At 39.4% G+C, this 23828-nt stretch overlaps 1 protein-coding gene across 3 annotated transcripts; it reads left to right on the top strand.

Moving 5' to 3' along the window:
• The first annotated feature begins 1576 nt into the window (after positions 1 to 1576).
• Positions 1577 to 22580, top strand: CNIH4 (cornichon family member 4). Of its 3 annotated transcripts, none has more exons than XM_064477271.1 (5): positions 1577 to 1686; positions 4916 to 4984; positions 9654 to 9766; positions 14674 to 14814; positions 20782 to 22580. In XM_064477271.1, exons 1-5 carry the CDS (start codon positions 1618 to 1620, stop codon positions 20795 to 20797), a joined length of 408 nt encoding a protein of 135 aa, XP_064333341.1. In that variant the 5' UTR covers positions 1577 to 1617; the 3' UTR covers positions 20798 to 22580. The 3 variants fall into 3 exon arrangements, with proteins under 3 accessions (XP_064333341.1, XP_031294304.1, XP_031294306.1); XM_031438444.2 differs by lacking the exon at positions 20782 to 22580 and adding an exon at positions 17855 to 18048; XM_031438446.2 differs by lacking the exons at positions 1577 to 1686; positions 20782 to 22580 and adding exons at positions 8484 to 8571; positions 17855 to 18048.
• The last annotated feature ends 1248 nt before the right edge of the window (positions 22581 to 23828 follow it).

The following is a 23828-nucleotide window of genomic DNA, read 5'->3' as shown; positions in this document are numbered from 1 at the left end:
AAATAATCTATTAGCAGTCAGTCTAGCTTTCACCTATGAACCCTTTATGATCCTATGAACCTAAGCTGTGTCAGGCACATGCAGTTGGTTTTGCCTTCATACTAATTTCCCTGTTCATCCCCTTCTCTCCTAAGTGGTCACTTTGCAGAAAAACTTGTCACCCTTTCACACATTCAGTGCACTTTTATATTTAAAACTCTCCAGCAGTTTATCATTGTATTAGAATAAAAGTTAAACTCCTTGCCAGAGGTCCACAAGCCCATGTGACCTTGCCCTGCCCACCTCTGGTAGCCTCTTAACACTGACTCTTATTCATTGTACTTCAGCCACGCTGGTTTTTTTTCCTGTTCCTTAAACACACGAAGTTTCTATGAGCAACTGGGCCTTTGTGATCTCTGTTCCCAATGTCTGAAACATTGTGCTCACAAATCTTTACGTAGCTATTATTCAGATTTCAACTTACATGTCAGTTCCTCAGCTTGGCCTTCTCTGATTAGTCAGTCTCCAATCTGAGGGGACTTCCTCATCCTCTTCAAAGTACTATAACTTCCTGTCACGGATATGTATGTATGTATGTATGTATGTATGTATGTATGCTTGTGTGTGTCTCCCCCACTGGAAAGTAAGCTACAGGAATGTAGGGATTTTTTTCCCCTCTCTTATTCATTCTGTGTCTCTAAGGTCCAGTACCTAGCAAATACTACCTGCTCAGAAAATATTAGTTCGATGAATGTATGACTTTGATATAATTTGTTCAGAGAGTTTATAACCCTTTGATATGATCTTTTTTTTTTCTCCCCTGTATCTAGTTGCTAATTTATTGCCTGTTCCTCACACCCATTCACTCGATGAGAACTGCATCTTGTCTGCCTTACTCATTTCTGTATCTCTGGAGTATAGGGCAGTTCTTGGCATTTAGCAGGGGTGGAGTCGGTAAATATGTGTTAAATAATGGATAAGACAACATACTCAATTTTCAAGATCTTAAAATCTAGAGTAGAGAGAAACGTAGCTGTAACCGAGAGTAAGCAAGGGATTGTGAAATCTCCGGAGAAACTGAGATCAGAAAGGGCAAGGCCCAACCTGAGAAGGTTGAGGTTACATTTGTTCTTTGTGATTAAAACCTCTTACCAGTCCCAAGTCAGGGGATCTAATGGGTCCAGCGTGGAATCTAAAAAAACTTTTTTTTTGCACAGGACAAAGAAGTTATATTGGGTATCCAGAAGATTAAAAGCGTTCAGTAAATACTCGTTGACTAATTGCTTGCTTGTCACAGTTCTAGAAATAATCAATTAGGTTTAAAGTAGAGACTCTGCCCACCTCTTTGATGAGTATTCGTACTACCAAATTGCACTTCCCAGCATGCACCAGAATTATGGTGGTAGAGTTTTTTAAAAAATGGACTACAACTCCCGGCATGCCGCGCCGCGGCAGAGTGGACTACACGCCCCAGCAAGCTGTGGCAAGGGCCTATCGGGGCGGGGCGGGGCGGGGCACCAGAGCCTGTTTGACGGAAGGAGCGGCGCGGCGGCGCGGCGGCGGCGGCGGCGGCGGCGGCGGCGGCGGCGGCGGCGGCGGCGGCGGCGGCGGCGGCGGCGGCGGCGGCGGCGGCGGAGAATGGAGACGGTGGTGTTTGTCTTCTCTCTCCTGGACTGTTGCGCGCTCATCTTCCTCTCAGTGTACTTCGTATCCTTGCCTGAGGCGGGCGGGGCTGGCCTGGGGCTAGCCGCTGAGGGACAGGGCTGGGGTTGGGCCCTGGTGGGACCAGGGCAGGTGCATAAAAGAGCGAGAGAGGCGGCCAGTGGCCCGCGCTGGTACCTACTGGGGCCGATGTGGCGAGCCCGGGCGAGAGGAGAGCCCGGCTGCCCTTCTCCGCCCGGCCTGCTCTGCTCGGGCTTCTGGCCGCCCCTCACCCGCGGGTCCTAGCCAGCCTTTCTCTCGAAGCGCCTCGGCCGGGCCTGCCCGCTGTCGCTTGCCCCCACGGCGCCCGGACCTGCTCTCCTCTGAGCGGGGCAGGCACTTGGCCTCCCCTTGTGGCCCTCAAAGAAGTGGGGTCGCGGTTTCCCCCACTTTTGGCCCTCGAGAGATAAGGGTCTCGAGTTTTCTTGCTGCCCTCCTGGGCCGAGCCCTTGGTCGGATGCTGGGGGTCCCGGGGGCGGTCGCTCGTGGACAGTCCCGCTCTGAGCCCGGCGGAGGCGATTTGCCGCCTCTTGTAATTCTCTGGGCAACACCCCGCTGCCCGCGCCTTTGTTCTCACGGGTGTTGCAACTTGTTAAGGAGCTTTGACATCCAGGAGTTGACTCATTTCAAAAATGGGTGAAGTGTTTCCTTCGCGATGCCGTTTTGTAGGGAGTGTTGGGAAGGGTTTATTTTAGAAACCGCCTGCAAGTGATTATTTCTGTTGCTCCTATCAGTTGCAGATCTGTAAATTCAGTAACTATACACGTGATTTAGTTTTCAGTATTTTTCACCTTTTACGCTTTTGTCAGTTCCCGTTTAAAACTTCCGTATTTTATGTAGCTTAGCTGTTCATATCACTGTATTCCAAGTATATTTTCCAGGCCAATAAATGGTTGTTGAACTAGCACTCTAGAAGCCGTGGAGGCTACAAGTCTTCCCTCCTCTTCACGGAGCAGCTAGTGTTTGTTGTCTCCTAATGATGTAATTAATGCATAGTCCAGTTTTAGGTAATTAAATATAAGCTCGGAAAAACATTAGAAACTCTCCATTTTTTTCCCCCTTGGAAATTACACGTGTCCGTTTCTGACAGAGTTAAACTTTTTGTTTGCAGGAGCATTCTGGCTTCAGGATGGTTGTACAGAACCAGTGTGGCTTCATACTTTATTATGGACAGGCAACCTGTGGAAGTGGGAAGGGACAAAATTTGGAATCAGGACTCCTTGCTTAGCTAGTTATTTGCTGTGCATATTACTTCATCTCTCTAAGCCGCAGTTTTCTTATCTTTAAAATGGGGGGAAATGTTTACTTCCCAGAAATGTGTGCGCAATGTGGACGTGTTAATGTTAAGCACCTAGCGGCACAATGCCTGCCCCATGGCCAATGTTTAGTAAATATTTTTGTCTTCCCTCCCCATGCCCCGCTATGAGCAGCAGTTTTTAACTTTAACTGGTGATTTCCAATGAGGAGAACCTTGAGTTTTATTAGGCTCAGCGAACTGACTGAAAGAGCAGCATCGCTTAGGAAGTTCTGATGACCTATGTCCGTCTTGTGGCATAAGGAACTGGAGCTTAAATTCAGAGAAATGAAACTTGAATTTCTCTTGTTATAGTTTGGAAACTAGGCTTGATAATTTAAAATAGCCTTGGCTTATACCAGTTTATGTACATAGAAACATATTAGGTGGAATATTAGACTTATATGTTAAGGTACATTCAGTGTGGGTTTTGATGAAATACAGCGTATCGTATTACTGTATTTTTGGATGGTTGCCCCAGCATAATATTAGCATTCCACAAGAGGTGGAGAATCTCAGGGTATAAGTTCTGTAAGGGTAAGAGTTTTCCTGGACTTTGAACCATGAAGAAAACCTGCAGAGAAGGAAGGGAGTGGATGTTTAAAATCAGATAATAGGCAAGAGCAAAGGTGCAGAGACAGGTATGTTCATGGGATTTCTGGGTGATGGAGCACATGGTTGTCAGGTTTGGAAAGGCTGGATTAGATTAGACTTTGGAGAGTTTGAATGTTAAGAAGAGGAGGACTTCACTTTAATCCTCTAGGCAATAGGGAGCCATTGAAAATTTTTGACATAAAGTGGTGTATTAGGAAGATGAGTCTGCAGAGTGGGTTGGAACCAGGAAAGATTAGAAAGTAAGAAACCATTAGGTAGATGGGTTCATCTGGATTTGAAATGGGCTGCTAATTGTGGGCATGTGAAAGGAGGTATTAGGAAGAAGTGATTGATAGGACCTGGTAATGATCTATTATGAGATAAGAAACAAGGTGGAAATAATTTTCCATATTTTGAGCCTGGGCAAATGATGTTTGTGTCACTGACAGAAAACAAACTGGAGGTGGGACAATTTGTGGAGAAAGTGATGATTTTATCTTTAAGTATGCTGAAGTGATAGGGGGACTATCCATATGGAAATGTTTAGAATTTAGTTGAGAACATAGTTTTTACCTGTTTAATTGGACATTTTCAAACAAAAGCAGAGAGTAGTGTAATAAATCATGTTTCTATTACTCACCTTCAGTGATTTTCAACATTTTGCTATTCTTCATCTTTCTCCTAACTATTGGGGGAGCATTTTAAAGTAAATCCCACACATTCAATTGAGAACTTTTCCTTTTATGTCTATTTGTCCCTTACATTTTTATCTATGAGTTTATATTTTGTACTAAAATCTATTTTTTATTTAAGTCCAATATAGTATATTTATTGTGGAAAGTTTGGGAAATAGAGAAAAGGATTAGGAAAACGAACCATCTGTAATACATCTTGCAAGACAACCGCTGCTAACAACATATGACCATGTTGAATTTATAGTTTTGTATCCTATTTTTTTAATATCAAATTTTCAAAGATATTTTATGGATATATCATAAACACTATTTTCCTACTACTGGGAATTCAGGTTTATAACATTTAAACTGTTTTTATAGGTCTTATTTTCCATTTCTTATAGCCACTGTTTGACATTTGAGGAACTCAGATTGAATGTTCTGATATAGGTCACATTAGAATTGAGCGTAATAGAATTATTCTGTGAGAATCATTTGTTGAAGGAACATAAATGAGAAAATTTAGTTGTCTAATGAATGAACTTTAAGAATATAACTAAATTTTTTCAAGTCAAATCTAATTCTGCTTTGTAACTGGGATTGCTTTCTGAAACTCCAAAACAAATGCTTAGTTGTTATAAAAAGTTTCATAATTCCTTATCTTGATCATCAGATAATTACGTTGTCGGATTTAGAATGTGATTACATTAATGCTAGATCATGTTGCTCGAAATTGAACAAGGTAAGACATTTCTTTCCTCATTTTCTGGCATAAGGCAGTTCTCCTTTTTCTGTGTTAATATATGTATATTTGATATTCATTGTGATGTTGGTAGAACTACAACGGATTGCAGTGTTTTAGATCATGAAACTATACTGAAAGACAACTTGGAATTTTGTTTCTTTACTCTTCTATTTCCTTGTCCCTTTGTCTGCAATGGACAATGTCATTATTCAGTCTAGGTAAAGGTTCATTATTGGGATAATTCTTTTTGCCTTCTGTGTCCAAGCCCTATTCTCCCTGCACATGAAAAAAAGCTCAGTCTCTCTTTTATTGAAAGACGACCTTTTTGTGGCTTGCTGTGAAATAGAATTAATTATTTGATTTAAGGCCATTTTACCTTTAGTATATAGTCAGAGCTTTATATTGGCAATAAAACTCTTGAGTTGCAGAGCTTGTGTAGATATGAAGAAACCAGTTGGTCCTGATTCGTTTTATGAGCTAGCAGACAGAAAAGCTTTCTGGATGTAAAAGTTCATATAAAAATACAATACTGAGAAGTGTTTTTTATCTTGACCTAAAAATGATTCCCATGTGTCTTTTCACATCTTCAATGTACTTAAGTTTCTCTAGCCCATGAGGGAAATAAAGTTACACTTGGAAAGTTAAAATTTCTAGTAAACTGTATTCCTCCATTCATCCATTCATTCATTCATAATTTTCCAGAACGTGGTTTAATACAATGATAGATTTAAATAAAAGATTTTGTTCATCTGCAGTGCTCTCAGAGTTCTTTTTTTTTTTTTTGGTTTTTCTCTTGTGTTACAATTGACATATAGCATTATATTAGTTTCAGGCCTCCTCATCTTTATTTTTAATTTTTTTTAAATTTAAATTTTAATAATTATGTTTTTAAAAATTGAGTTCCTGCTGTGTGCCCAACAGGCCCCATCCCCCACACCCCTGCCCTTTTTTTAATTGAAGTGCAGTTGATCAGCCCTCCTTATCTTTAGAAGAATGACTTCGTATATGGAGATGGATTCATCTAATTATATATATGTTATCAGAAGGATTGTATTTCTTTTTATATTTCTTACTATTTTAGGTGAGTATTTTTGTGGGTTTTCTTTTATAAAAATAAAAATCTAAATACAAAGAAAAGATTACCTGGATTCTTCTACTGAGAAAGTTGCTCTTTCGAAGTTAAGTAGTTTTAAAATTAAATAGTTAAGTAGTTTTTTAATGTTAATTTTTATTTTTGTGTAAGTTATACTTGCACACAATTGAAGTCAAATGTAATACAAAGCTTATGGTGAAAAACAGCAGTCCCTTCCTGACCCATGTAAATCCTGTCTTGCTTTTTAGGGGCAACTGATTAACACTTGAGCTGTTAATTTTTTTCTGGTATTTATATCCATATTTCTCTTTTATGATGCTTGCATTACTATTTCTTGATTTATCACTCTTAAAATATTATCTATTGACTTCTGAGTCAACATGATAGATTTAGTTCTTAGATACCTTTCTCTAAACATCTCTCTTGTTTTTCTGCTTTCCTTTTCAGTGAAATTAATATTCAGTGTTTCATCATTAGGATGTACTATTACATTATAGTAATGTATTTTTTATTGCTGAACCTTAGAGTAGACAGTGATCATAGTTCTTTTTAAATTTTTAAATTTTTTTGGAGACAGTAATTAGGTTTACTTATTTATTTACTTTCAGAGGCAGTACTGGGGATTGAACCCAGGACCTCGTGCATGCTAAGCATGCTCTCTACCACTTGAGCTATATACTCTCCCCTCTGATCATATTTTTCTTTCTAATTTTTTTTTCTGGATAGCTTTGTCTTTCCCACTGTTAATTGATTGTTACATTTAAAATTTTTCCTTTGTTTTCTATTTACCTGTTACTAAGTCTTTTCCAATAACATCTTTGAAGCCCTTCAATACTATTTTCTACATGGTTCAAATATATTAAAATAATCTATCAGTTGTTTTTTTCCAGGTGACATTTCTCCTCCAGACCTCCATCCTCTTGCTGTAGTCTGGACTGGTTGCATTCTAGGCCTGTTCCACAGCTTTCATCCTGGGACTTCTGGTTGGATCCTCTGAATCTTGAAAGTCGTGTTTTCCTTTCTCTTGGCTTACTACCTAATTTTGCTGGAGTAGCTTCTTGAGATAACGGTACATGGGAATTAAATTTTGAGGCCTTGTGAGTTTGAAAATGTCTTATCCTTTCTGTTGACTGATAGTTTCTCTGAGTATAGAATTCTAGGTTAGAAAAGATTTCTTTTTTCAGAGTTTACTTGGTCAAGATCTTCTAACTTCCAGTGTTGTTCAAGTTGGGAAGTGTGATGCCATTTTGATTTCTTATCCTTCTGATGGGATCTCTCCCTCCCATACCCCCCACCCCTATCCTCTCCAGAAGTTTTAGAATCTTCTTTTATCCTTGGTGTTTTGGAATTCTGGAGTGGTATACCTTCCTTTAGGCCTCTTTCATTCATTATTTTGGGCATCTGAGAGGTTCTTTCAATCTGGGAAACTTTCTTCTGTTTTTTTTTTTTTCTTTGTTAATGCCTTCCCTTTCTATTTATTTCTTCTCTTTCAACAAATTGGATTTGCTGGATAATTTATCTGCTGGATTGATCTGCCAGTCCTTCTTTTTTTCTTATTTTTGTTCCTTTTTTCCCCCTACTTTCTTGTTTTAAGATTTCCTGTTTTATCTTCTGAATTTTCTAGTATGTTTACCATTTATGTTAAATTTTTAATTTTTAAGAGCTTTTTGTTCTCTTGGTTCCTGTTTGACTTCTTAGCTCTCCGAAAATACTGTTTATAGTAGTTTTGTCATTTCCTTCTGCTTCCTACATTAGATATATCTGTTTCTTCCAATTTCCTTCCACTTTGGTTTTTCTATTTCTTTCATATTGTGGGCTTTCCTCAATTTCTGATGGCTATCTAGTCATACTTAAGGGTAAAGCACTAAAATACTTTTGGGTGGTCCAGAAGTACTGAGTGGCCCAGGCTTTTGACTGACTGGTAGATAGATTTCACTGAGGGTAATTAATGCCTACCTTTTTGGAGGTTACCTGAAATGGCATTTTTTTGTAGGTGTTTTCTCTTGTGCCATTAAGTTACTCCAGAGAAGAATCCTCCAAACTCCTGTCTGGGTGATATAAACCTAGTGCTGGCATTCTGAGAACATGTTAGGGGAACCAGATTATTAAGGAGGGAAGAGAAAGAGAACAGAGGATTTGGTTGAAAGTCAGTAAACCAAGCATAATAAGGTCTAGAATTACTTTCTGAAACTTTTGTTTAGGTTTGTGTTTATGTAAAGCAGAATGCAGCCCACAGTAAGAAATCCAGACTTTGAAAGCTACTGTTTTTTGGGTCTGATAGCATGGAGGGAAGTAGTAGTAACATTATTGAGTGCTTACTTTGCATGTGGCTTACATATGTTATTTCATCTAATTCTCTATAACAACCTCTGAGGTTTAAGTAGTATTATCTCCATTTTACAGATAAGAAAATTGTGGCTTAGAGAGGGCAGGTAACTTTTCCAGAAATTGCACAGCTAATAAATAGGCTGGAGCATGGATTTCACTCCAGGTTGGTTTGACTTCGCAATTTACATGTATAAGCATTATGTTAAATTGGTTACACTTTTTTTTTTTTAATTGAAATACAGTTGATTTACAATGTTGTGTTACATTGGTCACACTTTAAAAAATGCATTTACATATTAAAAAATTCCAGTTTATTTTAGGCAAATTAGGTGTAAGGCCCAGAAAATTCTCTTTTTTGTTTATTTAAAAAAAATGGTATCTAAAATCTAAATGCAGGAGATCTGGGGCCAGTGTGTCTGGGTTTATAGTTGCTCTGCCACTCAGCAGCTGTGTGACCTTGGGCAGGTTACTTAATCTCTCTTGAGTTTTATTTTCCTCATTTCCACAAGTGGGAAGTGTCAGTTTCTGGCTTCATAAATACTAGCTACTAGCTTCCTTAAAAAGAAAAATCTCTGCTCAGAGGAGAGGAAGACTATTGGTGAATTGAGAACTTGCCACAATAGCTGTTGATATGAGAACTAGAATACTGTGCAGTAAACACAGAGCACAGATAAGGGCCTTGGGTGCTATAAAACCAATAGTCTAGAATTCTGTTACCCTGATCCATTATCAGATTTGTTCAACTTTGAGCTGATGATATAAGCTGTTATTTAAAATTTTTATTAATTTATTTATTTTGTGAATATAAGATGATTTCCCTCAGGATTCTGAAGCTTGAAAATGTTTGAGATTGATATTCTGACTTGAAAGGCAGCACGTATGTGGATATAAACCATCTCAAATTAGAGTAAGAGGCTTTAGCACAGATACTGGAATTGAAAGTAAATAATACTCTGTTTTTTCCCTAGTTGTCATTCAAACCTACTTAGTGAATGATTTTGAACCTTTACTTAGGATAAAACGTAATTAAAAATTTAAGTGCATTATTTTTTAAGCTGTGCTCTGATGTATTTGCACTAGGTAAGTAGTGATAGCAGTAAGCAAATCTGGAACATCTGAGTCTAAAAATAATCTTGAAACACTAGCTTGGAAGTTCTCTGTACATTCTTTGATTTAGCTTAAAGTAACATGTACATTGAGGAGGAACCTATCAGTGAGATGTAATGCTGTGTTCTTCCCCTGCAGTGGGTGATTCCAGAAGTGGTTGGCCATACCATTATCACTGTGTTAATGCTCATTTCATTGCACTGGTTCATCTTCCTTCTCAACTTGCCTGTTGCCACTTGGAATATATATCGGTGAGTACAATTTGTTTATTGTTTTGTGTCAGGGCAGTTTAGAGAAAAAAATTTTAAAATTTTGACAGCTTTCTCTTCGCCAGTAAAACATATGCTAGTCATAAAATAAATGACAGCAGAATGCTTCATTAAATCAGCATGAATTTGTGTTCACTTTGGTATATTGGGCAAGTAGCAATTTGCATGACTCAATCTTGTAATAAATTTACATGTGTAAATTAAAAAATATGTCATGTTTAGTTGTGATGTCTAAAGACTTGTAAAATGTTTCTTCATTGTTTTTGAATAACTTTTTTCTTTAAAAATGATCAAAAGCCTGGGAATATAAAGTTTTTGTTATTTATATCTGCAATTTTTAATTAGCGTATACTTGAAATGCTCCAAAGAAAAGTTCATTTTAATTTCTGCATATTAGGTAACATAAAATTTTTAACTTAAGAAATTTAGGAAGTTTGTTCAAACGTAGCTCAATGGAAACACTGATTGGCTGTAATTTATAGTTGGGGTATTGTTCATTGCATATTTTCTTGTGAAGAGCTGTGGAATAACCCTGACAAACCTGAGATTATTTTTATATTAGTGGATTGCTCCTCTGCTAAATTTTTAGGTTTTATTTTAATTTTATTTATATTTAGTTTTTTTGGGGTAAAATCATTCATCAGCTGATTTTTAAGCTTGATTTTTTTCTTTTAAAGTGCAGTTAGAATAAAAGAGACATAGAAAAGAATAAAGGAAGGGTCAGTGGGAATAGAGTAGGAAGCCCATGAAAAGATAATGGAAGGCAGTGGAAATGGGGGAATGAGCTCATAAAGATCGTGGGACCAGAACCTGCGGTAAAGGAAGATTTTAAAGTCTCTGTTCTTTTCTGGAGGGTGGGTCCAGATGGATAGAATTTTAAGTTTCTTAATGCTTTCCCGTGATCATCCCATATACTAACACCCTAACCTGAGCTCAGCACTGGAAACACAGACTCCTTACACTTCAGATGAGGTGCGATACCACTGGGCTTTTAAGACAGCCCAGTATCCTCGAAACACAGATTTGAGAGCGAGAGTGGGAACCTCTGAGACTGTTTATCTTAATTATATTCCACACCACACCATCAGTCATCTCTACTAGAGATGAAAGTGTCCTAGAGGAAGGGCATGCTTTGGCATGGCTTCTTTGTACAGTGTCCCTTGGCATCCACAGGAGATTGGTTCCAGGACCCCCACCTCACTCCTGATACCAGAATCCAGAGGTGTTCAAGTCCCTCATATAAAAAAGTGTAACATTTGCTTATAACCTACGCATACCCTCCCTTCTACTTTAAGTCATTTCTAGATTATGTGTAATACCGAATACAATGTAAGTCCTATGTAAATAGTTGTAAATACTATGTAAATAGTTGCTGGTGTGAGTGGCAAATTCAAGTTTTGCTTTTTGAAACTTAATGGAGTGTTTTTTGAATATTTTCGATCCTTGGTTCGTTGAATCCACAGATGCGGAACCCACAGATACGGAGGGCCAACTGTATATAGTACAGATTGTTATGGACAGTTCTGTGAAGTTTTATTTGGGGAGCAATAAAGTCCATAGATTCTATTTCCTATAATTATAAAGACTAAGATCTGGCAATGACAGATTGTCTGCTAGTCACAAATTTACCTTCTATTTTAAAAGGTTAAAAAAATCAACAGGTGGATCATTCCTTCTTTTCAGATGTCTGTACTTCATGCTGTCGGGGATACAGACATATATAAAATGGACTCTACCCACAGGAGAAAGAGGCAAAACATTAAATAACAAAATAAGCTAGTTAAATAAGAAGTGGCCTAAGGCAGGGTAAGGTAGTTACCAGATGAGTGATGAGGATACTGAGATTGGGAGGGGAGTTGGAGTTCTGTGGACTGGGACAGTTTCATGGAGATCGTGGTGTTTGAGCAGAGCCCTACAGGGCAGATAAAGTTTGACAGAGAAGTGTGGGGAAAGATTTCTCTGGGGTGTGATGGATAAGGAGAGGGGTGGAAGGGAAAGCTTGAGCAAACACACGAGGCCTATTTAAGCACTAATTAAGTTGAAATCACGTAGATGAGGGAGTAGTAATAGACAAAGCTAGAGACGTCAATTGGGATGGGATGCAGAGAACCCTGAACATTGGTCCAAGGAGTTTATATATAAATATGAGTACTGGTGGCATAAGTTCACCCATTTGAAGTATTCCATTCAGTATGTTTTTAGAATATTTATAGATTTAAGCAGCTGTCACCACAACCCATTTGAGAACATTTCCATCAACCCCAAAGAAGCCCTTTATCCATTAGTAGTCACTCTGACCCCACGTCTCCTCCAGCTCTGAACAAATGCTGGTCTACTTTTCTCTTTATAAAACTTCCTATTCTGGACACACATACCATTTAAAAGAGATCAATATGTGGTCTTTTATGACTGGCTTCTTTCACTTAGCACAATATTTTCAAGGTTCATTGATGGTGTGGCACGTATCAGTACTTCATTCCTTTTTGTTGTTGAATAATATTCCTTTGTATGGCTATACTGCCTTTTATTTATTTATTTTTTTTTGCTATACTACATTTTGTTTATCAATTTGCAGTTGATGGGCATTTGAGTTGTTTCCACTTTTTGCCCATTATGAATAATTTTCTTGTGAACATTTATCTGCATACTTTTGTGTGGATCATATGGCGTGGATCATGTGGTAACTCTGTGGTTTGATCTATTGGGGAACCACCTGAGTGTTCAAAAGCAGCTGCACTGTTTTATATTCCCATCAACTGTATGTGAGTGTTCCAGTTTCTCTAGATCCTTGCCAGAGTCTGACCTACTGCCTATGAAAGGTGGAGAATAGAAAAGTCAGAATTGAGTAAGAGAAAATTTTTAAGGACCACCAAGGAAATGGTAACACTCCTGTTAGATAAGCTAGCATTCAGAGACGGCTAGGACTCCTAGAGACAACAGATGGTCCTCGATTTATGGTAGTTTGGCTTATGACTTTTTGACTTTCTGATGGTGTGAAAGCAACACACATTCTGTAGAAACTGTACTTCGGGTTTTGAATTTTGGTCTTTCCCTGGGCTAGTGATATGTGGTATGGAACTCTCCTGTAATCCTGCGCAGCGACAGTGAGCCACAGCTGCCAGTCAGCCGTGTGATCATGAGGGTCAACACCCATACACCTACAACCATTCTGTACCCCATATAGCCATTCTGGTTTTCACTGTCAGTACGGTATTCAATAAATTACAGGAGATATTCAGGACTCTTTTATAAAATAGGCATTGTTAGATGATTTTGCCCAACTGTAGGCTAATAAGTGTCCTGAGGATGTTTAAGGTAGGTTAGGCCAAGCTATGATGTTCGGTAGGTTAGGTGTATAAATCCATTTTCAATTTTCGATGGATTTATCCTGACATAACACCACTGTAAGTCGAGGAAGATCAGTATTGAGCTGAGATGTCATCCAGGTATTCATATGTAAATAATCTTTATTCAACTATAGACGGGCTGCTAGCATTTGGGGGAGAATTTAAGATTTGCGGAACTCAGAGAGGCATTGGCATTTCACAGAAGTCATAGTTGAGAAACCAAATGTGTGGTAAGAGTGAGGGACCCAAGGATGGACTAGGAGAAACCTGGACACAGGGAAGGAAGAGGTCATGGACAGTGCTAGGTTCGGGCATGCTTGTCTTGCAGATGGCACAGTCTGCGTGTAGAACCCAGATGCTTACACTCATTGATCCTCCCAAGATAACTCACTTTCCTTACTTGTAAAAGGAATCATTAGGGGAAGAAGACAACTTTCATACGTGACTATAATATACCCAGTGATATTGAATAAATATGAAATGCTGTATGTTATCTCAAGAGCCCCAAAGACTCCATAATATGTCAAACATAGTAGCTCAGGATTTTATTTTTAAAGTTTGAGCCTCCTCTGAGTCTGTTGGAACACTGAGTTGAATTGGCCTGGATTTGGAGGTAGGTGTGTGCTTACAGTGTCCTTTATCTTCTGTATTGACTTTGTAGCCCTATTCCCATCTCCCCACTGTGGTCATACTTCCACCAATAAAAGTACATTTCTTATTTGTCAAAATAGTATTACTTAATTTAATATTTAGATTTAAATTAAATTAATATTTTAATTTAATTTAATCTATATTTTTTAAAAGACTTATGTAAAGTTAGACATTGCATTTTGAGTCTAAACTATTCACTTACTGTCTTAAAGGGAGTTTGATTTTACCACAGTGGGGTTTATTCTAAGTTATCTCTGTTCTGTCTTCTTTAAATTGCTCTTTTAAGGTAGGTACCATTTATAAACCATTCAAATTGAGACATTATCTATTGATCAGCAGGAGCACCAAAGGTGAGGATTCTATTCTGGACGTAGAATCTCTCTTTTTAGTGTCATCTCTGAAATGGGAATAATTATGTTTGACCCTACTCTTCCTTATAAAGATGTTGCGAAGGTGAAGGAAATTGCATTAATTAACTTAGAACTTTGTGGATAAAGATGTTTCTAAGAACTTGATAAAGTTGATTTGGTTTTGGGGCACCCTTCACTTGTGTCTCATGGAAAACAGCTAAAGATGCCACCAATTCAGTAGTTTTCTACAGAAGATGGGTAAAAAGGTCTCAGTGCATAAAACACCCTTCTTTAGAGAATTACTGTATTTGTTTCAGAGGGCAGAAATTCACCAAAAATTAACAGTATTATATTTTTCAAAGGAAAGCTAAGTCCTGGCCTGTGACATGATTATAATACTCTGTCCATATTTGGTCTGAATTTAAGGCTGCTATGATTGGTTCACTTTTAAAGGTTGATTATTATTAATTACTTATATTTGAATATTTACGCTTATGACTTGATTTTTCTGCTAATGTGTGTACATCCTTTAATTTATCAGGCTCATTATGGTGCCAAGTGGTAACATGGGAGTGTTTGATCCAACGGAAATACACAATCGAGGGCAGCTGAAGTCACACATGAAAGAAGCCATGATCAAGCTTGGTTTCCACCTGCTCTGTTTCTTTATGTATCTTTATAGGTGAGTTTATGGTCCTCCTGGTGTTTTCCTAGATGCCATGCCTGCTTTTGGTGGGTGAGATATTACTGTACTGTAGGATTTTGCATTGACTTTGTAGAGCTTTGGGAGATTATGTGAATTTCTTGTAATTGTGTAGATTTTTTACGTATGTCATTGAATCAGCCTTCCGTCTGACCTGCAGTAGAGTTATTCAGTGTTCTTAGTTACTTCTTAGCTGCTAAGGCTGTCAGCATGCTTAAAACTGTCTTTGCTGTTCTTCTCTTGCCCTAGTATCCAGCTGTGAGGTCTCACTGCCTGTTACAAGCATTAGCCTGTGTACGCCCACAGCCTCTCCCACTCATGGGTCTTCTGGGGATCAGACCACTGGCAGCAGCTCTCAACAGCTTATATGCAGGTTGGGCTGATCTTTCATGGCAGTAAGGAATTTAGGTGTGATGCCTTTTCTCCAGGATGCAATTGGTCTCTTCTGGTAAAAATTGCATCAGTCTTCCAGTTATAACAGTTTGAAAGTCAGAATTAATATGAAGGATTGGCTATCAGACACTGGAAGCCTTTATGCAATCCTGTTTTAAACAAATTTATTACCTTATGTTTTAGAGATGACATGCCACCTTTTCTTTTACCTATCATAGGCCCGTAAAATAGAGCAAAGAGGAGAAAAAAGTTGTCGTGTGTATATGATTTGAGCAAACCTTTAAGAGGCTGAAAATCAGGCTTAACTTTTATATCTGAGCTAATCATATCATTCCTGTTTTTTACATGTAAATTTTAGTTTTCACATAGGCAAAAAGACAAGTAGGAAAAATCTTATACTGAACTAAACTTGCATCACTCAAAAGATTCCTAATAATTAGACACTACGCAAAGATAAGAGTTTAAAGAATTGCTGTTTTGTCTGAAATAGTTTAGGACTCAGAGCTATTTTGGCCTCTGTCAGAAAAAGCAGGGTTCCTAAAATCCTTTTGCTGTGCTAATTCCACCCACTAGCATGGATTAGATTGAAATTAGAGTTTAGATGGTTTCCTTTTTACCATTTATTTTATTTGTTATGCTGTATTTTAAAAATAGGACAGAAAAAGCACATCGGTGTTGGTTTCTGGTTCTCATACCCTATCTCATTGCTAGCATTTAAATCCTAGCATTTTTAACCCTAGCATTAATATGAACAATAAATAGCAAAGAAATTTAATATTAAGAATACAAGGTGGTTATCCTTTTTTTCTTCCTCTTCTCCCCTCCAGATTTCATGCTTTTGGAGAGTAAACTAGAGTGGACATTCCCTGGGTCTTGATAACATGGGCTTCCCGAGACAGTCGGGGCACAGCCAGTGCAGTCACACGTCTGGGTGTAAATGAAGGATTAGGGGGCAGGATCCTGCTTAGTAGACTTGAAGTCTTAGGATTTAAAAATGGGCAAGAGTTTCTTAGCTCTCAGTTGTTGAATTTAAAGCAATGGGGAAGATGGACTGAAGACTGGGGGTTGGAGGGATCAGGAAGCAATTTGGGAGCAGGTTTAAGGTATAGTTCTTTACATTGAAATAAAAGGTAGGCAACTGGTATCACTGGTTTGACTGAGAAGCTGCATTCTTCACTAGCTGCATCCTTTCTTTTCCCTTCCTTTCCTCTTCCCTTCTCAGCTTGTCATTTTTAGCCATATTTTACTTTACCTCGTGGTCTTCCCCATAGCTCAAGGGCTCAGGATGGAAGAGTAGTCTCAGAGGATGCCTGTGTAACACTTTTCTCTTAGCCTTTGGTTGCGGTTTTTTAAAAGTAGTTTTTATTCTGAATCATCCGATTTCTAGAGCAGGGATTTATGCTGCTCCTTCTGTATCACCTGCCACCGCTTGTGTGGTGCCTTGCACGTAGCAGACATTCAGGGTTTGTTAAACAGAATTAAAGGAGCAAATGCCCGTCTTCTTTAGAGATTGATGGAATCTATGCCTTTGGTGTTTTGGTTAGGTGCTGCCCTGGTGGAATGTGGGCTCTACCACCTACTCACTGTGTGACTCGGGGCAAGTTTCTTAACTTCTCTGTGTCTCGGTTTTTTTCATCTGAAAATGGGATAATAATTGTACCTACCTTGTTGAATTGTGATGTGGATTAAATGAGATAATGCATGTAAAGCACTTTGGTTTTTGGTTAAGCTCTAAAGAAACTTAAAATATTAGTTGGTACCATTAATTCCTGCTGTGCACCAAGTACACTTAATTTCGTTAAATTTGGATAACTAATCACTTACACTATTAATAATGTAAGGGTATTTTTCTGTAGTTATTTGAGCTCAGCAGAGCAAGGCTGATGCCAGTAAAAAGAAATGATAGTCTTGTTGCTCTTGTTAACTGTGGTGGTTTTAATAGAGTGTTTTCTGAGTGACTGCTGTGTGTCAGACACTGTGTAAGGCGAGTGACACAAAGGAGCAGCACAGAATCCCTGTGTAAAAGCCGGGAGCCTGGTGATTTCAGCTCTCGGACGTTATCCTGGAATATGAAAGTGATGACGCCCGGATCCAGCTCTCGTGTCAGAAGAGCTCACAATCCAGGGGTAGAAACTTAAGCCAAGGCGTGCGGGAGGACGAGGAGCTCTGGAAGGAAGCTGTGCGACTGCCCTGGGCTGAGAGGCCGGCTTGCCAGAGGAGGTGCTGGAGCCTGATCGATAGTCAGGCCTGACTCGGAAGTGACCCGGTTGATGGCGGTGGGATGGGAGGAGCCGTTCAGGAGTAGGGACAGCATGTGCACAGACCTCCACAGAGAATTAAAGTTTGTTTCCTGGCATTGCTTGTTTTTTCTGAACTATACCCCAACGTTGGTTTAGGTTATACTCCCCACCCTACCTCTACCCCAGTTTTCTTTTTCTTTTTTAGTAAAAATGTTAGGGCCTCTCAGTGCTCCAATATAGGTGTTCTTTCCTTTAGGTATAAATGATTGCTTTTTACTCAAACGAGTGTCCCTTGCTGAGCCTTAGGGGTGCAAGTCTGGACAGACCAGACTCTGCAGGGACATTTCTGAGGAAACATTAGTAACATTAATTTCTTCTCTCCACAGTATGATTTTAGCTTTGATAAATGACTGAAGCCGGAGAAGCCGTGGTTGCAGTCAGCCTACACTACAGTGCACAGTTGAGGAGCCAGAGACTACTTAAATCATCCTTAGAACCGTGACCATAGCAGTATATTTTTTCCTCTTTGAACAAAAAGTATTTTTGCTGTATTTTTACCATATAAAGTATTTAAAAAACATTAATTGAGTTTTTGTAGCTTTCTGGTTCTCAACTTTAGCCTGAACCCCAACATGTGAAGGTGTTTTTCATCATCTGTGTGTTGAAGATAGTGATCTGTGTGCAGGAACAGGCCTGTCATTCCAGCCTTGCACGCCAAAGGAATAAAGGACACACTCCAAAGGGAAAACGTAATCGATGAGCCAAGTGGCTCTTCAGGTCTACTGAAAAGGCAGCGCGGTACAGCGCTGTTAATCTGGGCAAGGGAAGAAAGAAACTAAACTTCCTCTTTGCCTGTATTGCGGCAGCTTCATACATTTAATATGGTTTAAAGATTTATGGGACTGTAAGCTAAAAGTCTTTTCACAAGAATGTTAACAGAAAATGACATTTAAAAAAATACATATTCTTTGCCGAATTTGTGAAACCCTATAAGCCATTACAGGTACGATGTTATTCCTGCTTATAGAAAGGAAAATAAACCAAAAAAGTAAAATTTTATCAAGAGCTTTCATTTAAAAGCCACTGCCTCCACAATCACCCTCAAACCCAAACAATCCCACTGGCTCTTGCCCGGTCTTGTTTCTGTTTTCTGATTGATCCAATTGTATTTGATCTCCCTGATGTATTTTTTAATGGGTTTGGAGAGGTGATTTGGTAGAAGATGCTCATCAGATTAGAGGCAGGAATAGCAGTCATTCAGTGTCAGTGAAATTGAGCCTGTCAGTGCTCTGCTTGGTGCCTGATTAACTGACACTTCAGTCCTGCTGTGCTGACCACTTTGTGAATGGAGAGGCCCAATAGAAGCCATTTCATGGACATAGCAATATCCACGCAAGCTTGGTTCTTTGGAGTTATATTTGTAAATTCTTAGAGTTGATGAGAGCAGTTAACCTCTTCAGCTCTGTTTGCCGGGTACAGTGAACCTGGCAGTTTATTCTCAGTTCTCGTTTGTGTTTTAATGTTGCTATCTTAGGTGTTGGCATTTAGGCAAAAACATGTGTGTTTTATGGCAGAGTCCAAAGGAATTATTCACTCTGTTGAGGCAGAATTGGACAACTACACAAGGTGTGTGGTCACCAAACATCAAATATTGCATGTCCTTTCAGTCCTGGACTAGATCTACCCGTGGCAGAAGCCAGAGAACCACTAAGCAAAACTCCTTATACGACAGACCCACATTTTGAGGATGGTGGTACCCTGGTCACATGTGAAAGGGACAGTGAAATGGCAAAGTAAACTCGATTCTGTTGAGCTCTTTGGGGGTCTCAGAAATTGCTCCTTGTGATTATCTTGTATTTCTTCCAAGCAAAGAGACAAGAAACTCACATAGAAGTTAGTTTGCCTGCATCTCTTTTCCTTCTGAGGTGACTTCCTCTGTTTAAAAAAAACCAGCCATTTCACTCTGCCTTTCTCGCTAACTTCCAGTGCCTCTAAATATTCCGCTCAAGCTTTTAAAGCAATGAAGCTGTTGGAGAATTTAAATCCTTAGAACTGAGAGAGAAACAAGCTACTTTAGGAAGCTCAGAATTGGTAGAGAACTGTTGACCAAAATATTTTATCCTCTCATTCAAGTATTGTTTTCTTTTAAATTGAAATATAGTTGACTTTACAATATTGTATTAGTTTCAGGTATACAGTGTGGTGATTTGGTTGGTTTTTTTTTTTTTTTCAGAGTATATGCCATTATAGGTTATTACAAGATATTGAATATACATGTATTCTTAATAACCAAAATTAGAAAGCTGTGTAGTTGAGAGCATCTGACTGTTTGTGTATTGTCAGGCTCAGGTTGCCAAGGCTGAGCAAATCAGAAAGGTGCCTTGTTGATAACAAAAGACAGGAGCTCTTCTGAAACATTAACTGTGGTTAAAAACAAAACCACCTTTCTTGTTTGTCTGTATCAAAGCCAGGAAAGGGGGTAATTTTAGTTTTTTGTTTTTATGTTTTAGGAGCTCTTTTACAAATGATGAAAAGGCGAGGGTGGGGAGGGAATGTCCTGACTTTAAAAACTGTGGTTAAGATGCTAAAGGTTAATTTTCTATGCTTTTATTGGTTGGAGAGTTACAGAGGACCTTTAGAGATCATTTGTTCTAACTTCATCTTAGAGACAGAACTGAGCGCTAGGGATTGCGTCTGGGGTCCTGATGATTAGTTCAGTGTTCTCTCTCGCTCCCTTAACACGCCTCTTCCCTGTCCCTCTATGAAGGTAGCACCCAGGGCCCAGGCAGTGCAGACTACCATGGCGTGCTTCTGGTGCAAAATATTTTTATCTGTGTGTTCTGTCATTTTCCCTTGTCCCTTTCCTTCCGTCCTTTCAGTGGTGGCAAGTGCCCCGCTAATCACTGGACTCTCTCAGCTGAGAGGGCTGAGGAAGCAAGATCTAAGGAGGTGCAGCTCAGTTCATCAAAGCCTGGCAGCCACCTCTTCATGCCACACGGATGACAATGGAATAAGAGGCCAAATCTGCTTCCTCTCCTGTGGGCTTACTTTGAAGTTGAGGGCTAAGAAAGCCCCCTGTGGAACTTTTCTTCTGTGGCACTTACCACTTTCTGTCTGGTAATACAATTACTTGTATGCAATTAATCTCTCCTACTAGATTGTACGCTCCTGGAGGGCAGAGTACACTCTGACTCGTATTTGTGTCTTCTTCCTACTGCTGCTGGCACCTAACACAGTGCCCTGCACACACAAACAATAAATGATTGTTGAATGAACAAGTAAATCTGATTGTGTTGTTCTGTTGCTCTTTCAGCGTGAAGTCTAACTGATGTCCTTTACGTCAGAGAAGTAAGAAGCAACGGAGCAACATAATCAAAGCCCGCCGTCTGTTTTCGAGGCAGTCACGTTGTGGGATGTCCTAAGACGGGCTGGGTTAGGAAAGGAAACCGCTGTGTGTGTTTGGTGTGCCTGAGACTTGGGAAGTCAGCTTTACTGACAAGCTAGTATTTTGTCACAGGTAGTTGTGATGAAAAGTGTGTGCCAGGTATAATTAATTACCTCCCAAATGTAATAAAGTTGTTCTAATATGTGGAAACAGGCCGAGATAGAGAAGGTAAGTCTGAAATTTTGTGCTTATCATCTAGATTACTGCCACCTGAGTTTATGTACTTTCAGCCAAATATACTATTTTGCTATGTAGTGTAACAGACTGAAACATGCTTGGTGTAGTGAGACTACAGTTAACAAGCTGCTCAAAGAATGGGCTATTTCAGCTTTCTGAGCATTTGTTAGTGAAGTCTTTTGGTTTTAAGCCATACTTTTTGTGACGATTCTAAAACGCAGTAGCCACATTGTTTTGCACTGAATAAATACAGTCTGAGGACTGAGGGTCACTCAGAGCCTTAGGGTTAGCACTGGGGGCTGCAGCCATCCTACTGATCATCACCCGCAGGACCGTAGGTGTTACAGGGATTGTGCACGAGCCGAGCAGGTACTGAGCTCGAGTTGCTCTTTAGAATAAATTCCTTGGTAAAAGCTGTTTTTGTTTTCAGCTGCTTCCTCTGAAGCTGGGTGAGGAAGAGTGAGTGGGGAGGTGGTCAGAATCAGCTGTGGCCTCCGAGGTTTGACTGTGGCTTCCTCTGTTGTGTGTTTGGCTTGCTATATCCGTTCTGGAGCAATCTTGGTTTCATCTGTTTTAGTTCCCATTGAACGTTAGAGCCTAGTCAAAGTGTGAGTCAGTTTAACAAATACTTCAACTGCTGTTCCCCAGCGGGGCACCTCGTGTGCAGGTATCGCGGGGACCAGCGAGACCCTGAGTCACAGGCTACCGCACCGTCACTCTCCAGCCAGCCCTCTTACTCCTGGCTCACTTCTAAGCGCCCTGTTTTATCACAGTCCCCACTTTGTTGTTCATCTAGGGGACCTGATCACGTCTTATACCTGCTGTTCTAACTACCGTGTACTCTTTGGGCAAGAGGCTGGCACTTGAACAAAGGAGCTTGGATCCTTTGTCTATTTTCACAGCTCACTCCATTCAAATTGATCATCTCTGAAGGAGGATATAACGTGGAATCAAGTTCTAGATCCTGATCTTATCACTTGATCTGATCAGCAGCCCATTTCACAGATTGGATGTAAACTGGGTGAGGGTTGAACCTGATAACTCGATGAAAGGCAACAAGTTTGGCTGCCACTGCATCTGCTCTGTCGGAGACCTGTAGTCTTCTGGTGTAGCTCTCTATAAAGATACTTTTTGGAAGAGAATAACAGGACTAATCTGAGTTACCTGTTAAGTTTCTATTTTACCAGCTACAGTAATCAGACTCCTGAGCATTCTTGTTTTATCCATAATCTGCTTCACTCCCTCCACCACCCAATTTTGAAGCAAATACCAGACATCATTACATATGTAGTATTTTTATATGTATCTCTGTAAAATAAGTGTTCTTACACACAAACACACATACACACACAACCATAGTACCAGCGTCATACATAAATTGGTAATTACTTAGTATTAAATATCCAATTGGTGCTCAGATTTCCCCCACTGGCTCAAGTTTCACAGCTGGCTTGTTCACATTGAGATCCAAATAAGATCTGTACATTTCATTTGGTTAATGTCTCTTAATTACTAAATTCTTCTTCCCCTTGCAATTTGAAGAAACTCATTTGACATAGCAAACGAGTGATTTGTTGTGTAGAACCTCCAGTGTCCTGGCTTTTGCTGAATCCTCTATTATAAACTTTAAAATCACTCTTAAAAAATCATTTGTAATTTCACTATGTGCATTCTAACCCATCTGTCTGGTAAGACACTGTTAGATCCTTTTACAGATGAGGGATATGACAGGCTAAGTTAACCTGTCTAAAGTGACACACCAAGTGACAGGATTTATATTCGGGTCTGATGACTCCAAAATCCATGATTTTAACCACTACTTTATAAAACAATTTGAAGATACTCAGATTTATTGTGGAGATCTTCTATAAAACTTCATGTGCCTGTTTTATTGATTGCTTCAACTATATGGAGAAAAAACTCCTGCTTGTAATTCCAAAAGTGTCATTTTCTTCTATGAACTAAACCGTTACTTAGAATCAGTAAAGTGGGCCCTTAAACCTGAGACAAGTTTTTAACAATTTTTGTTCCAGGGTGAACGGCCATCTACAGACCCAGGGAGGTTTATATGGTGTAGTGGCTGAAAACATAAGCTCCAGGTACCTGGCTTCGAATCCCAGCTCCTTCATACCAGTTAATTTATGTAAGCCTATTACCCTCATTTGTAAAATGAGAATTAGAGTCTCTGCCCCATGAAGCTATCATGAGGATTAGATAAGAATTCAATTCGGTGAGAATGAAATGAAATGAGGCTCATCCATAGAGACTGGCCTACAGTAAGCACTCAGTGTATTAGCCCAAAGGAAACCGTTCTGTGCTCTTGCTACTCAAAGACCACGTAGCTGTGTAGTGTTGTGGTTACTCCCTCTCAATACCCATTATGCTCCTGCTTTTAATTCTTGGTGTCATTGCTGAAGTAATATAGCAGTCCCGTGGCTCTCAAAACCCACCAAGAAGTAGCTCAGTGCCAGCTGACAACATACAGTTACCTGCTGTTAACAAACTTGACTTGTGATCTGGAAGGTGGCTTAGAAATCTAAAAGTTAGAAAAGACTTCAGTTGAGTCTCCCATGCACTTGGATTTAGAAGTTAAAAGCACAGGCTCTGGAATCAAAACAGGGATTACCATCTGTTAATTGTATTTGTTTCCTTAAGATTGTGTTTATCACTGAAAAAAGTGAGCAATACTTGCTTACAGAGATAGAAATTTAAATAATGTATATAAACTGCCTGGTACC

Source organism: Camelus dromedarius, chromosome 21 (assembly GCF_036321535.1).
Source record: "Camelus dromedarius isolate mCamDro1 chromosome 21, mCamDro1.pat, whole genome shotgun sequence".
Lineage (NCBI taxonomy): Eukaryota > Metazoa > Chordata > Mammalia > Artiodactyla > Camelidae > Camelus > Camelus dromedarius.
The sequence above is the reverse complement of the archived record's forward strand: the minus strand, read 5'-3'. Positions and strand labels throughout refer to the sequence as shown.